The 16775-nt window shown below is 48.2% G+C and overlaps 1 protein-coding gene and 1 long non-coding RNA gene across 4 annotated transcripts; both read left to right on the forward strand.

The window, feature by feature from the left end:
- Positions 1 to 44: 44 nt before the first annotated feature.
- On the forward strand, positions 45 to 6274 carry LOC139433623 (uncharacterized). The gene is made up of 2 exons (XR_011643031.1): positions 45 to 1018; positions 6139 to 6274. It is a non-coding gene; the product is annotated as an uncharacterized lncRNA (long non-coding RNA).
- Positions 6275 to 8280: 2006 nt separating this feature from the next.
- Positions 8281 to 15937, forward strand: ccr6a (chemokine (C-C motif) receptor 6a). 3 transcript variants are annotated; one of them, XM_034079855.1, is made up of 2 exons: positions 8281 to 8364; positions 14721 to 15937. In XM_034079855.1, the coding sequence occupies exon 2, from the start codon at positions 14727 to 14729 to the stop codon at positions 15858 to 15860; it is 1134 nt and encodes a 377-aa protein (XP_033935746.1). In that variant the 5' UTR covers positions 8281 to 8364; positions 14721 to 14726; the 3' UTR covers positions 15861 to 15937. The 3 variants fall into 3 exon arrangements, with proteins under 3 accessions (XP_033935746.1, XP_033935747.1, XP_033935748.1); XM_034079856.1 differs by having other exon boundaries at positions 8346 to 8364; positions 14718 to 15937; XM_034079857.1 differs by lacking the exon at positions 8281 to 8364 and adding an exon at positions 13690 to 13725.
- Positions 15938 to 16775: the final 838 nt, after the last annotated feature.

Below are 16775 nucleotides of genomic sequence, written 5' to 3' on the forward strand. Positions count from 1 at the left end.
CTCTGTCGCATAATCATGATCAAAAAAGATTTGCCTGTCTCCTACTTTAATCCTCTTCTGCCATGCTTCCTTTAGAGTCATGTCCTTAGTCTCATACGTTTGAAAGTTCACTATCATTGATCTTGGGGGGGCACTCGGGGGCGGCTTTTGGCCGAGGGCTCGGTGTGCACTTTGGATCTGGAGGGGGGGTCCGTCGGAGAGCTCGAGTTCAATGCTGAGGAGTCGTTCCAGATATTTACCGGCGGAGCTCCCCTCCGCATCCTCCGGCACGCCGAAGATCCTGATGTTATTTCTTCTTGTTCTTCCCTCAAGGTCCGTTAATCTGTCTTGCATCTGCCTTGTATGATCCGACATCCCCAACAGTGCACCGTTAGCCACTGACTGCCACTCTTCCAACTCAGCGATGCGTGTCTCGGCTTCGCTAACACAGCTTTTCTGTGTCTGTAGTTCGTTTTGGTTTTCTGTCAGTTTATTATATAATTCTTGCCGGAGGTTATTGATTTCTTCTTTCACTTCTTTCTTCAGTTCATCTTTAAATGTGGATAGCTGGTGTCGTATATCCTGCTTGAGCTCTCGGATATCCTTGCTAATAGCTGTTAGCCCGGCACGTAGCATATCTGCGGTATCTCGTGGCTCCGTTGCCTCTGTTAGCTCTTCCTCCTGTTCGCTAGCTTCGGCGGATTCGTCATTTCGGGTTGTTCTCCTACTTCGTCTTGACTTTTGTTAGCTTTCCGGCTTTTTCTATTGTTTCTCCCACTCATTTTCTACTTTTTCTCGTCGAGTATTTGGCGTTAGTGGGTTTATTCGGGATCGACCTGAGAGAGTTGGTTAACTAGCGTCTTCTCACTCCACCATCATACCGCGGCACAGAACTCTTTAAATGAGGATATAGAAGAGTTCTGGGGAGTTAATGCCGTTTGTCTGTTGCAGCCATCGCTCAGATCTGTCCAGGAGCGAGCTGAGCATCGGAGAGGAGATCGAGGAGGTGTCCATCGAGGGCCCGGAGAACAGCGACAAGGTGATACTCCTCCACCTGCACCACCTCAAATGCACACTACAGTCCTATAGCAACAGTTACAGTCCAATAGGAACAGTGACAGTCCAATAGGAACAGTGACAGTCCAATAGGAACAGTTACAGTCCAATAGGAACAGTTACAGTCCAATAGGAACAGTGACAATCCAATAGCAACAGTTACAGTCCAATAGGAACAGTGACAGTCCAATAGCAACAGTTACAGTCCAATAGGAACAGTGACAGTCCAATAGGAACAGTTACAGTCCAATAGGAACAGTGACAATCCAATAGGAACAGTGACAGTCCAATAGGAACAGTTACAGTCCAATAGGAACAGTGACAATCCAATAGCAACAGTTACAGTCCAATAGCAACAGTTACAGTCCAATAGGAACAGTTACAGTCCAATAGGAACAGTGACAATCCAATAGGAACAGTGACAATCCAATAGGAACAGTGACAGTCCAATAGGAACAGTTACAGTCCAATAGGAACAGTTACAGTCCAATAGGAACAGTGACAATCCAATAGCAACAGTTACAGTCCAATAGGAACAGTTACAGTCCAATAGGAACAGTTACAGTCCAATAGGAACAGTTACAGTCCACTAGGAAAAGTTACAGTCCAATAGCAACAGTTACTGTCCAATAGGAACAGCTACAGTCCAATAGGAACAGTTACAGTCCAATAGGAACAGTTACAGTCCAATAGGAACAGTTACAGTCCACTAGGAACAGTTACAGTCCAATAGCAACAGTTACTGTCCAATAGGAACAGTTACAGTCCAATAGCAACAGTTACAGTCCAATAGGAACAGCTACAGTCCAATAGGAACAGTTACAGTCCAATAGCAACAGTTACTGTCCAATAGGAACAGTTACAGTCCAATAGCAACAGTTACTGTCCAATAGGAACAGTTACAGTCCAATAGGAACAGTTACTGTCCAATAGGAACAGTTACTGTCCAATAGGAACAGTTACAGTCCAATAGGAACAGTTACAGTCCAATAGGAACAGTTACTGTCCAATAGGAACAGTTACAGTCCAATAGCAGTTACAGTCCAATAGCAACAGTTACAGTCCAATAGGAACAGTTACAGTCCAATAGGAACAGTTACTGTCCAATAGGAACAGTGACAGTCCAATAGGAACAGTGACAGTCCAATAGGAACAGTTACAGTCCAATAGGAACAGTGACAGTCCAATAGGAACAGCTACAGTCAAATAGGAACAGTTACAGTCCAATAGGAACAGTTACAGTCCAATAGGAACAGCTACAGTCAAATAGGAACAGTTACAGTCCAATAGGAACAGTGACAGTCCAATATGAACAGCTACAGTCAAATAGGAACAGTTACTGTCCAATAGGAACAGTTACAGTCCAATAGGAACAGTTACAGTCCAATAGGAACAGCTACAGTCAAATAGGAACAGTTACAGTCCAATAGGAACAGTTACAGTCCAATAGGAACAGTTACTGTCCAATAGGAACAGTTACAGTCCAATAGGAACAGTTACAGTCCAATAGGAACAGTTACAGTCCAATAGGAACAGTTACAGTCCAATAGGAACAGTTACAGTCCAATAGGAACAGTTACAGTCCAATAGGAACAGTTACTGTCCAATAGCAACAGTTACTGTCCAATAGCAACAGTTACAGTCCAATAGCAACAGTTACTGTCCAATAGCAACAGTTACTGTCCAATAGCAACAGTTACAGTCCAATAGCAACAGTTACTGTCCAATAGCAACAGTTACAGTCCAATAGCAACAGTGACTGTCCAATAGGAACAGTTACAGTCCAATAGGAACAGCTACTGTCCAATAGGAACAGCTACAGTCCAATAGGAACAGTGACAATCCAATAGCAACAGTTACAGTCCAATAGCAACAGTTACAGTCCAATAGGAACAGTTACAGTCCAATAGGAACAGTGACAATCCAATAGGAACAGTGACAATCCAATAGGAACAGTGACAGTCCAATAGGAACAGTTACAGTCCAATAGGAACAGTTACAGTCCAATAGGAACAGTGACAGTCCAATAGCAACAGTTACAGTCCAATAGGAACAGTGACAGTCCAATAGGAACAGTTACAGTCCAATAGGAACAGTGACAATCCAATAGGAACAGTGACAGTCCAATAGGAACAGTTACAGTCCAATAGGAACAGTGACAATCCAATAGCAACAGTTACAGTCCAATAGCAACAGTTACAGTCCAATAGGAACAGTTACAGTCCAATAGGAACAGTGACAATCCAATAGGAACAGTGACAATCCAATAGGAACAGTGACAGTCCAATAGGAACAGTTACAGTCCAATAGCAACAGTTACAGTCCAATAGGAACAGTTACAGTCCAATAGGAACAGTTACAGTCCAATAGGAACAGTTACAGTCCACTAGGAAAAGTTACAGTCCAATAGCAACAGTTACTGTCCAATAGGAACAGCTACAGTCCAATAGGAACAGTTACAGTCCAATAGGAACAGTTACAGTCCAATAGGAACAGTTACAGTCCACTAGGAACAGTTACAGTCCAATAGCAACAGTTACTGTCCAATAGGAACAGTTACAGTCCAATAGCAACAGTTACAGTCCAATAGGAACAGCTACAGTCCAATAGGAACAGTTACAGTCCAATAGCAACAGTTACTGTCCAATAGGAACAGTTACAGTCCAATAGCAACAGTTACTGTCCAATAGGAACAGTTACAGTCCAATAGGAACAGTTACTGTCCAATAGGAACAGTTACTGTCCAATAGGAACAGTTACAGTCCAATAGGAACAGTTACAGTCCAATAGGAACAGTTACTGTCCATAGGAACAGTTACAGTCCAATAGCAGTTACAGTCCAATAGCAACAGTTACAGTCCAATAGGAACAGTTACAGTCCAATAGGAACAGTTACTGTCCAATAGGAAACAGTGACAGTCCAATAGGAACAGTGACAGTCCAATAGGAACAGTTACAGTCCAATAGGAACAGTGACAGTCCAATAGGAACAGCTACAGTCAAATAGGAACAGTTACAGTCCAATAGGAACAGTTACAGTCCAATAGGAACAGCTACAGTCAAATAGGAACAGTTACAGTCCAATAGGAACAGTGACAGTCCAATATGAACAGCTACAGTCAAATAGGAACAGTTACTGTCCAATAGGAACAGTTACAGTCCAATAGGAACAGTTACAGTCCAATAGGAACAGCTACAGTCAAATAGGAACAGTTACAGTCCAATAGGAACAGTTACAGTCCAATAGGAACAGTTACTGTCCAATAGGAACAGTTACAGTCCAATAGGAACAGTTACAGTCCAATAGGAACAGTTACAGTCCAATAGGAACAGTTACAGTCCAATAGGAACAGTTACAGTCCAATAGGAACAGTTACAGTCCAATAGGAACAGTTACTGTCCAATAGCAACAGTTACTGTCCAATAGCAACAGTTACAGTCCAATAGTAACAGTTACTGTCCAATAGCAACAGTTACTGTCCAATAGCAACAGTTACAGTCCAATAGCAACAGTTACTGTCCAATAGCAACAGTTACAGTCCAATAGCAACAGTGACTGTCCAATAGGAACAGTTACAGTCCAATAGGAACAGTTACTGTCCAATAGGAACAGCTACAGTCCAATAGGAACAGTTACAGTCCAATAGGAACGGTTACAGTCCAATAGGAACAGTTACTGTCCAATAGGAACAGTTACAGTCCAATAGGAACAGCTACAGTCCAATAGGAACAGTTACAGTCCAATAGGAACAGTTACTGTCCAATAGGAACAGTTACAGTCCAATAGGAACAGTTACAGTCCAATAGGAACAGTTACTGTCCAATAGGAACAGTTACAGTCCAATAGGAACAGTTACTGTCCCATAGCAACAGTTACCTGTCAATAGGAACATGTTACAGTCCAATAGGAACAGTTACTGTCCAATAGGAACAGTTACAGTCCAATAGGAACAGTTACAGTCCAATAGGAACAGTTACTGTCCAATAGCAACAGATACTGTCCAATAGCAACAGTTACTGTCCAATAGCAACAGTTACTGTCCAATAGCAACAGTTACAGTCCAATAGCAACAGTGACAGTCCAATAGCAACAGTTACTGTCCAATAGCAACGTATACTGTCCCATAGGAACAGTTACTGCTCCAATAGCAACAGGTTACTGTCCAATAGCAACAGTTACTGTCCAATAGCAACAGTTACTGTCCAATAGCAACAGTTACTGTCCAATAGCAACAGTTACAGTCCAATAGTAACAGTTACTGTCCAATAGCAACAGTTACTGTCCAATAGCAACAGTTACAGTCCAATAGCAACAGTGACAGTCCAATAGCAACAGTTACTGTCCAATAGGAACAGTTACAGTCCAATAGGAACAGTTACTGTCCAATAGGAACAGCTACAGTCCAATAGGAACAGTTACAGTCCAATAGGAACAGTTACAGTCCAATAGGAACAGTTACTGTCCAATAGGAACAGTTACAGTCCAATAGGAACAGCTACAGTCCAATAGGAACAGTTACAGTCCAATAGGAACAGTTACAGTCCAATAGGAACAGATACTGTCCAATAGGAACAGTTACAGTCCAATAGGAACAGTTACTGTCCAATAGCAACAGTTACTGTCCAATAGCAACAGTTACAGTCCAATAGTAACAGTTACTGTCCAATAGCAACAGTTACAGTCCAATAGCAACAGTTACTGTCCAATAGGAACAGTTACAGTCCAATAGGAACAGTTACAGTCCAATAGGAACAGTTACTGTCCAATAGGAACAGTTACTGTCCAATAGGAACAGCTACAGTCCAATAGGAACAGCTACAGTCCAATAGGAACAGTTACAGTCCAATAGGAACAGCTACAGTCCAATAGGAACAGTTACAGTCCAATAGGAACAGCTACAGTCCAATAGGAACAGTTACAGTCCAATAGGAACAGTTACAGTCCAATAGGAACAGTTACAGTCCAATAGGAACAGTTACAGTCCAATAGTAACAGTTACAGTCCAATAGGAACAGTTACAGTCCAATAGGAACAGTTACAGTCCACTAGGAACTGAGGTGTCTCTGATTGTTTGTCTCTGATGTGTCTCTGATGTGTTTCAGGTGGAGGACGATACGCAGGACCTGAGCGTCTCTCAGCTGTCTCTCAGTCACGGTGCAGATTACATGGAGGCGGTGCCCTGAACTCCCAGCATGCACCTGTACAGTTTGACGATGAATAAATGAATGTGTTACGCAAGATGGTGAACGTGTCTTTGTTTGACAGACGAAGGATTTTCAAACCAGAGAGAGAGAGAGAGAGAGAGAGAGAGAGAGAGAGAGAGAGAGAGAGAGAGAGAGAGAGAGAGAGAGAGAGAGAGAGAGAGAGAGGAGAGAGAGAGAGAGAGAAGAGAGAGAGAGAGAGAGAGAGAGGCACCTGCTCGACTTGTACCTCAATGCGAGGGCGTTTAAGAACAGATCTATCCATCCGAAATATACAATTAATCCTAGAAGTTCTGCTGTCTGCCTACTCGGCGCGAGTTTGGGGACTTTTCACTGAACGTGACGAATCAGTGATGCACGACGCAGCAGACCCAACGTGTCGTTGCTCTGATTGGCTGTAGGTCTATTCGGAGGCATTTTGATCTGACCGCGGCCGCGCTGATATTATAACACGAGAGAATGTCCACACCTAGTGTATAAAACTCCCCCACTACTTAGACTATTCCTTGCACCCCTCTAGCATAAGCCCGAATGGTCTCAACCAGCGTCAGGAACGTGCACTTGTTGTTACAGCAGGATCAGTTTGTGTGTTGTGGACACGACCGGTAGATTTTCGCAATCCGTGTTCTCAACATGCTTACTTTAACATACTTTTCCATGGTAGGGCTAAGGTAGGCTAAGCCATTTCAGGGTATGGCTGTAGCCTACCCCAGCCATACCCCATCCATACCGACAGCCATACCCCAGCCATATCCCAGCCATACCTACAGCCATACCCCAGCCATACCCCAGCCATACTTACAGCCAGACCCCAGCCATACCTACAGCCATACCTACAGCCATACCAACAGCCATACCTACAGCCATACCTACAGCCATACCAACAGCCATACCTACAGCCATACCTACAGCCATACCAACAGCCATACCTACAGCCATACCTACAGCCATACCACAGCCATATCCCAGCCATACCCCAGCCATACCTACAGCCAGACCCCAGCCATACCTACAGCCATACCCCAGCCATACTTACAGCCATACCCCAGCCATACTTACAGCCATACCTACAGCCATACCCCAGCCATATCCCAGCCATACCCCAGCCATACCTACAGCCAGACCCCAGCCATACCTACAGCCATACCCCAGCCATACCCCAGCCATACCTACAGCCAGACCCCAGCCATACCCCAGCCATACCTACAGCCATACCCCAGCCATACCCCAGCCATACCTACAGCCAGACCCCAGCCATACCCCAGCCATACCTACAGCCATACCCCAGCCATACCCCAGCCATACCCCAGCCATATCCCAGCCATACCTACAGCCATACCCCAGCCATACCCAACCATACCTACAGCCAGACCCCAGCCATACCCCAGCCATACTTACAGCCATACCTACAGCCATACCCCAGCCATACCTACAGCCATACCTACAGCCATACCTACAGCCATACCTACAGCCATACCTACAGCCATACCCCAGCCATACCCCAGCCATACCCCAGCCATACTTACAGCCATACCTACAGCCATACCCCAGCCATATCCCAGCCATACCTACAGCCAGACCCCAGCCATACCCCAGCCATACCTACAGCCAGACCCCAGCCATACCCCAGCCATACCCCAGCCATACCTACAGCCATACCCCAGCCATACCCCAGCCATACCTACAGCCATACCCTGGCCCCGCCACTGGCTTAAGGTATTCTGATTCAATCTTTAATATCAGCGACTCATCCGTGAGAAGAGATGAGAGAGAAGCCCAGAGGACACCATGGACTAAAGAATACGACTGGTGGCTTGAAAGCACTAACACACCACGTCTCACCACAGGGGTGCGTCATGATGTTCCCAGTAATGCCCCATGGAGGGAGACGTTGCTCTGGGTTATACATGTGTAGATTTGACATAGATAAAAAAGTTACATTTGTGTCGTGTTGTGCCAGACAAGTCTGTTCCTCTCTCTCTCACACACACACACCACACACACACACACACACACACACACACACACACACACACACACACACACACACACACACACACATACACACACACAGTATTTCCTCCTCTCAGTGTGCTTGATCTCATTGAACGAGCAGCAGCTGAACCCGTGAGTTATGCTTTTCTTCAATTAATAACATTTTATATATTTGTTCCTCGTCGTGAAGGTTCATCGTTATCTGATTCAGGACTTTGGACTAAATGTGAAGGAGCCACGTCAGCGCTACCACGTTAAAGTCATTATATATATATTTATCATATATATATATCATATATATATATATGATATATATATATCATATATATATATGATATGAACACAGCCTGTTTGCTCTCAGAGCTGAATGTGGAATCACAGGCAGGTTGACGTCTGCCTCGATCTCTGTTCAGTTTAAGGTACTTGTTGTTTTGTAAATCCTTCGTATGTGAAGTTTCTCAAGATTTCAAACTAAAGCACGAAACAGGATCTGCTGCAAATAAGATAAAGAGGAACAGCTGAACATAGCCATGTCTCTTCTCTACAGATCGTGCATCAGGCACTCTGTTCTCTAAATGTAACTCTGATCTGAAATCACTGATAGCGGCTCTGAAGGAAACGGAGTGGCAGGTTTCTGTGGCTCACCAGGCTGTCAGCTGAGCACTCTCCGTCACTAATCACAATATGCATATGTGCTGTAAAGAAACAAAGACGGTGGGAATTAGAACTCGTGATCATCACAGAGAGGTAGCACCCAGAAACTCTTGCCAGATCTGAAAGGTGTTTCTGATTGGGAGTGAGCGTTGGTAGGAGGGCTAGCTGTTAGCATGTAGCTGTTAGCATGTAGCCCTTAGCATGTAGCCCTTAGCATGTAGCTCTCACCCAGCAATGTTCTTTGCAGAAGCTAATTAAGCCTGCATGCCCTCTGACGTCCAGGAGGGGGCGTGTCCTCAGATTGCAGAGAAGTCTATGAGAACATGTTCCTACTTCCCTCTCTCTTTATTACCTGGAGAACATTTCCCTGATGAGTTGTGATCTGGATCTGTAGCTTCCAGTCTTCTCCAACACAGCGTGAAGTTCATTCAGTCAGTTAGGATCCCTTTTAGAGTCAAACGGACACGAAGCAGCGTGTGCTTCAGGGCGGGGCTCTGGAGCCCTGACCCGTCACCATCGTCTCAGGTCACACTGGAGCCCTGACCCGTCACCATCGTCTCAGGTCACACTGGAGCCCTAACCCGTCACCATCGTCTCAGGTCACACTGGAGCCCTGACCCGTCACCATCGTCTCAGGTCACACTGGAGCCCTGACCCGTCACCATCGTCTCAGGTCACACTGGAGCCCTGACCCGTCACCATCGTCTCAGGTCACACACTGGAGCCCTGACCCGTCACCATCGTCTCAGGTCACACTGGAGCCCTGACCCGTCACCATCGTCTCAGGTCACACACTGGAGCCCTAACCCGTCACCATCGTCTCAGGTCACACTGGAGCCCTGACCCGTCACCATCGTCTCAGGTCACACTGGAGCCCTGACCCGTCACCATCGTCTCAGGTCACACTGGAGCCCTAACCCGTCACCATCGTCTCAGGTCACACTGGAGCCCTAACCCGTCACCATCGTCTCAGGTCACACTGGAGCCCTAACCCGTCACCATCGTCTCAGGTCACACTGGAGCCCTAACCCGTCACCATCGTCTCAGGTCACACTGGAGCCCTAACCCGTCACCATCGTCTCAGGTCACACTCTGGAGCCCTAACCCGTCACCATCGTCTCAGGTCACACTGGAGCCCTAACCCGTCACCATCGTCTCAGGTCACACTGGAGCCCTAACCCGTCACCATCGTCTCAGGTCACACTGGAGCCCTAACCCGTCACCATCGTCTCAGGTCACACTGGAGCCCTAACCCGTCACCATCGTCTCAGGTCACACTGGAGCCCTAACCCGTCACCATCGTCTCAGGTCACACTGGAGCCCTAACCCGTCACCATCGTCTCAGGTCACACTGGAGCCCTAACCCGTCACCATCGTCTCAGGTCACACTGGAGCCCTAACCCGTCACCATCGTCTCAGGTCACACTGGAGCCCTAACCCGTCACCATCGTCTCAGGTCACACTGGAGCCCTAACCCGTCACCATCGTCTCAGGTCACACTCTGGAGCCCTAACCCGTCACCATCGTCTCAGGTCACACTCTGGAGCCCTAACCCGTCACCATCGTCTCAGGTCACACTGGAGCCCTAACCCGTCACCATCGTCTCAGGTCACACTGGAGCCCTAACCCGTCACCATCGTCTCAGGTCACACTGGAGCCCTAACCCGTCACCATCGTCTCAGGTCACACTGGAGCCCTAACCCGTCACCATCGTCTCAGGTCACACACTGGAGCCCTAACCCGTCACCATCGTCTCAGGTCACACTGGAGCCCTAACCCGTCACCATCGTCTCAGGTCACACACTGGAGCCCTAACCCGTCACCATCGTCTCAGGTCACACTGGAGCCCTAACCCGTCACCATCGTCTCAGGTCACACTGGAGCCCTAACCCGTCACCATCGTCTCAGGTCACACTGGAGCCCTAACCCGTCACCATCGTCTCAGGTCACACTGGAGCCCTAACCCGTCACCATCGTCTCAGGTCACACTGGAGCCCTAACCCGTCACCATCGTCTCAGGTCACACTCAGTTCTCAGAAGGGTCGGTTTCACACGGATTAAACTCAAACGGACTATGAACTGCAAACACAAGTCATGTGCACGGAAATGCTGTTCAACCCGTTCCTCCCGTAGCGTTGGAGCACCGGCAGGTTATTCTCATGCTGCTGTTAATCTGGATCAGATCGATGGACTGTAGGGCCCGCATAACACCCACGCTGAGAGGCGTCCTGCGGTCAGGAGGAGGTCTCGCCGACGCCAGGTGGCTCTGACTTTTATGTTTAGTTGACGGAGCGTTTTTACTTTACACGACTCTGTTCAACTCTTCACTCGTAGAGACTTCGAAGACATCCGCGTTCTTGTGACTCGTAAATACTACGCTTCCTGTGTTTTGGTGCAGACTGCGTTCCCACCAGAGATGATCCGCTCCAGAGTTCACTAGCAAGCGGTCCGAGACCCCCTCTTTCAGGTGGTTCAGTTCAGGGGTCCGAGAACACCTCTTTCAGGTGGTTCAGTTCAGGGGTCCGAGACCACCTCTTTCAGGTGGTTCAGTTCAGGGGTCCGAGACCACCTCTTTCAGGTGGTTCAGTTCAGGGGTCCGAGACCACCTCTTTCAGGTGGTTCAGTTCAGGGGTCCGAGACCACCTCTTTCAGGTGGTTCAGTTCAGGGGTCCGAGACCACCTCTTTCAGGTGGTTCAGTTCAGGGGTCCGAGACCCCCTCTTTCAGGTGGTTCAGTTCAGGGGTCTGAGACCACCTCTTTCAGGTGGTTCAGTTCAGGGGTCCGAGAACACCTCTTTCAGGTGGTTCAGTTCAGGGGTCCGAGAACACCTCTTTCAGGTGGTTCAGTTCAGGGGTCCGAGACCCCCTCTTTCAGGTGGTTCAGTTCAGGGGTCCGAGACCACCTCTTTCAGGTGGTTCAGTTCAGGGGTCCGAGACCCCCTCTTTCAGGTGGTTCAGTTCAGGGGTCTGAGACCACCTCTTTCAGGTGGTTCAGTTCACTTCAGGGGTCTGAGACCACCTCTTTCAGGTGGTTCAGTTCACTTCAGGGGTCTGAGACCACCTCTTTCAGGTGGTTCAGTTCACTTCAGGGGTCTGAGACCACCTCTTTCAGGTGGTTCAGTTCAGGGGTCCGAGACCCCCTCTTTCAGGTGGTTCAGTTCAGGGGTCCGAGACCACCTCTTTCAGGTGGTTCAGTTCAGGGGTCCGAGACCACCTCTTTCAGGTGGTTCAGTTCAGGGGTCCGAGACCACCTCTTTCAGGTGGTTCAGTTCAGGGGTCTGAGACCACCTCTTTCAGGTGGTTCAGTTCACTTCAGGGGTCTGAGACCCCCTCTTTCAGGTGGTTCAGTTCAGGGGTCTGAGACCACCTCTTTCAGGTGGTTCAGTTCAGGGGTCCGAGAACACCTCTTTCAGGTGGTTCAGTTCAGGGGTCCGAGAACACCTCTTTCAGGTGGTTCAGTTCAGGGGTCCGAGACCACCTCTTTCAGGTGGTTCAGTTCAGGGGTCCGAGACCACCTCTTTCAGGTGGTTCAGTTCAGGGGTCCGAGACCCCCTCTTTCAGGTGGTTCAGTTCAGGGGTCTGAGACCACCTCTTTCAGGTGGTTCAGTTCAGGGGTCCGAGACCACCTCTTTCAGGTGGTTCAGTTCAGGGGTCCGAGACCACCTCTTTCAGGTGGTTCAGTTCAGGGGTCCGAGACCCCCTCTTTCAGGTGGTTCAGTTCAGGGGTGTTAGTCAGAGATAGTCAGAGGAAAGTGTTCGGGCTGCGGGAGATAGAAAGCAGGAAGTGGATTTACAGGAAGTCGTGAAACGCACAGAGTGCACCTTTACACAGAATCTAATGAAGTCTGCGTCTCCAACATCAAACTGAACTGCCTTTGACATTTGAAATACGAGAAGTCGCAGAGGACGAGCTGCCGAGAGCAGAAGGGCAGAGCGGGAACTGTGAGGCGTTTGAGGAACAGCCGGCTGCTGTTGTTTACTTCCAGGACACGGTGACATCACTACGCAACACGCACGCTGCTATTGGCTAGCGCTCCAACACATGAACGTGAGGCGGGACATCTGGTTGACCAATCACAGCAGAGACGGCCAGCTAAGCAATCAGAGCAGCTCTGGTTTCAGACAGAGGGGGAACGGAGGAGCTGCAGCTCAGGCAGTGAGAGGAGGAGGAGCTTCTGGACAGACGGAGTCAGAGTCCTTCGTGGATCAGCGTCCGATCGACTCAGAACACTTTCCTGTGAGCGCAGAGATACTAACGTTTCCTCTCTCTCAGGGAAGTGAGCCGTCTGATGGACGGTCCAGAATACGATCTTTAAAAGTCATTTGTTTCATTTATTCTATCCATGTCATATATCTACCCTCTCTTTATAGTAAGAGTACATGTTTAGAGTATTATCTGCACATGTCTCTGTGCTCTCACAAGAGTGGAATGACGTCATGCTATCATTTAAATTAAATCATGATCTCAGACTTCAGACTTCAGAAACCTTTATTTTATTACCTTTCAGGGACTTTTTAAAATAACTTTGTTAGCTGCACATTTATCTCTCTGACTTATTCTCATGTCAGAGCGGTTCTCGTCTGCAGGTTGTATGCCTGTGGCGCTGAGCCTCTGATCTGGGTCACTGACCTGGTTTCTCTGCAGACGTTCTGCAGCGACCTCAGCGCTGTGCCGCTTGCACATCCTTTAGACGTCTAATGCACGTCTTCCCCTCCGTGACCTACGGGGCCGACACGCAACCTCCCACTCCGTCAGGAGGAACGCTGCCGCTTCAGAAGCACCAACATCTACAGCTTAAGAAACATTACCACTTTAAAGAGTCCTCCTGCTGGTGTTCAGGTGTATATCTACTTTAAAGAGTCCTCCTGCTGGTGTTCAGGTGTATATCTACTTTAAAGAGTCCTCTCCTGCTGATGTTCAGGTGTATATCAGTATGTAGTGTCTCTACTTTAAAGAGTCCTCTCCTGCTGATGTTCAGGTGTATATCAGTATGTAGTGTCTCTACTTTAAAGAGTCCTCTCCTGCTGATGTTCAGGTGTATATCAGTATGAAGTGTCTCTACTTTAAAGAGTCCTCTCCTGCTGGTGTTCAGGTGTATATCAGTATGTAGTGTCTCTACTTTAAAGAGTCCTCTCCTGCTAATGTTCAGGTGTATATCAGTATGTAGTGTCTCTACTTTAAAGAGTCCTCTTCTGCTGATGTTCAGGTGTATATCAGTATGTAGTGTCTCTACTTTAAAGAGTCCTCTTCCTGCTGATGTTCAGGTGTATATCAGTATGTAGTGTCTCTACTTTAAAGAGTCCTCTTCTGCTGATGTTCAGGTGTATATCAGTATGTAGTGTCTCTACTTTAAAGAGTCCTCTCCTGCTGATGTTCAGGTGTATATCAGTATGTAGTGTCTCTACTTTAAAGAGTCCTCTTCTGCTGATGTTCAGGTGTATATCAGTATGTAGTGTCTCTACTTTAAAGAGTCCTCTCCTGCTGATGTTCAGGTGTATATCAGTATGTAGTGTCTCTACTTTAAAGAGTCCTCTCCTGCTGATGTTCAGGTGTATATCAGTATGTAGTGTCTCTACTTTAAAGAGTCCTCTCCTGCTGATGTTCAGGTGTATATCAGTATGTAGTGTCTCTACTTTAAAGAGTCCTCTCCTGCTGATGTTCAGGTGTATATCAGTATGTAGTGTTTCTACTTTAAAGAGTCCTCTCCTGCTGATGTTCAGGTGTATATCTCTACTTTAAAGAGTCCTCTCCTGCTGATGTTCAGGTGTATATCAGTATGTAGTGTCTCCACTTTAAAGAGTCCTCTTGGGATCTCCTTCTTCTCTCCACAGCAGCAGAAGATGTACTCCTCACTGGGCGATGTGTCCAACCACTCGTATCTGGACAACGACACAGACTTCGACTACGACCTGGTGTCCCCGTGCGCTCAGCAGAACAACCGCAGCGTGCAGCTGGTGGTCGGGCCGTACGTTCACTCCATCATCGTCCTCCTGGGCCTGCTGGGCAACAGCCTGGTGGTCGTCACCTACGCCCTCTACAAGAGGACCAAGTCCATGACGGACGTGTACCTGCTGAACGTGGCGGTGGCCGACCTGCTGTTCGTGGCCTCGCTGCCGCTCATCGTGTACAACGAGCTGACGGCGTGGTCCATGGGTCCCGTGGTGTGCAAGCTGCTGCGCGGCTCCTACAGCGTGAACCTGTACAGCGGCACGCTGCTGCTCGCCTGCATCAGCAGCGACCGCTACGTGGCCATCGTGCAGGCGCGCCGCAGCTTCAGACTGCGCTCGCTGGCCTACAGCCGCCTCATCTGCGCCGCCGTGTGGGCGCTCGCAGTACTGCTGTCCGTGCCCTCCTTCTACTTCTACACTCTGTACCAGCCGACCCACAGCAGGGGCGTCTTCATGGGCGAGGAGGACGGGAACAGCACCGACAGCACAGAGTACGTCTGCGAGCTCAGGTTCGTGGACTCCACCGCGGCGTTGACCTCCAAGGTGGCGCTGCCCAGCATGCAGCTGGCCGTGGGCTTCTTCCTGCCGCTGCTCGTCATGGTCTTCTGCTACAGCGCCATCGTGCGCACGCTGCTGAAGGCCAGGAACTTCCAGCGCCACAAGGCGGTGCGCGTGGTGCTGGCCGTGGTGGCGGTGTTCGTGGTCTGCCACCTGCCCTACAACCTCACGCTGCTGTACGACACCGCCAGCATGTTCCATCTGCAGGACTGCGAGGACGTGGACTTCCTGAAGACAGCCAAGACGGTGACGCAGACCCTGGCCTACCTGCACTGCTGCCTGAACCCCGTGCTGTACGCCTTCGTCGGGGTGAAATTCAGGAACCACTTCCAGAGGATCGTGCAGGACCTGTGGTGCCTGAGGAAGAGGTACATCCGGCCCCGGCGCTTCTCCAGGGTCACCTCCGATACCTACGTGTCCCCCCGCCGCTCCGCGTCCAGTGAGAACGGCTCGTCCTTCACGATGTGAGGACGCCGGGAACATCTCCGGAGGTCCTTCATCACGGACGAACCCGAGGGCTTTAACGCGAGACACAAACAGCTGCTGCATCTGTAATCTCTCCTGACGTCTTCAGGACTTCCTAAAGTGAAATCAACCTGAGAAGGAAACCCACAGCCGGCGACGAACGCCAAGATTAAAGTTTCCTAAAAATCATCTGTTTACATAAAAAATGTCCCAGCTGTTTTTTCAAACCGACCTCAGACTCTCTCCTCGGCGTCCTGAAGAAACAAGACGAATATTTTAACACCACAACTTTTCAGTGGATAAAATAAATACAGAAAATTATCTAAGATCTAGTTTATTATCACTTATCCATGTCAGGTTGAGCTGTCTGTGAACTCAGAGACGAGTCACACATTTATTAAGTCACAATTTCACAATTTTCAGAATGTCAGAAAAAATACAGAATTTTTTATTTTCAAGAAAAAGTCAGAGTTTTTAGATTTTCTGAATTTTCTGAAAGAAGAAACTGCTAACAGAGCACTTATATACTAACAAAGGACTGGCTCCTCTAAAGCCAGCTGAGGAGCACTTGAAATACTTGGCTCTATGAAACCTGATGTTCTTTATGATTCTGTTTTCTTCAAGCTTGTGTCTTCCTGGTCGAACGCACTTACTGTGAGTCGCTCTGGATAAAAGCCTCAGCTAAATGCAAATTGCTGTTGTCATGGTTTCAGTGTTGTGTGTGTTTTGAAACTCTTTGTCCCTGTGTCTGGACTTGCCTTCCTTCCTGTGTTTCACCTCCGCTCTCACGCTATGATTGACCCCGCCCCCCAGGTAAGACGTACACTATGATTGGTCGGGACTGCTCCACCCAGAGTCTGGGCGTAAAAAAAAGAAAAGTAAAATAAAGAATTTTCAGATATTCCCAAAAAAATACAT

This window comes from Pseudochaenichthys georgianus, unplaced genomic scaffold (assembly GCF_902827115.2).
Source record: "Pseudochaenichthys georgianus unplaced genomic scaffold, fPseGeo1.2 scaffold_746_arrow_ctg1, whole genome shotgun sequence".
NCBI classification, from domain to species: Eukaryota; Metazoa; Chordata; class Actinopteri; order Perciformes; family Channichthyidae; genus Pseudochaenichthys; species Pseudochaenichthys georgianus.

What these genes read in the sequence shown, in the direction of transcription:
- ccr6a (XM_034079855.1), top strand. Translation starts at nt 14,727, where the DNA reads ATGTACTCCTCACTGGGCGATGTGTCCAACCACTCGTATCTGGACAAC.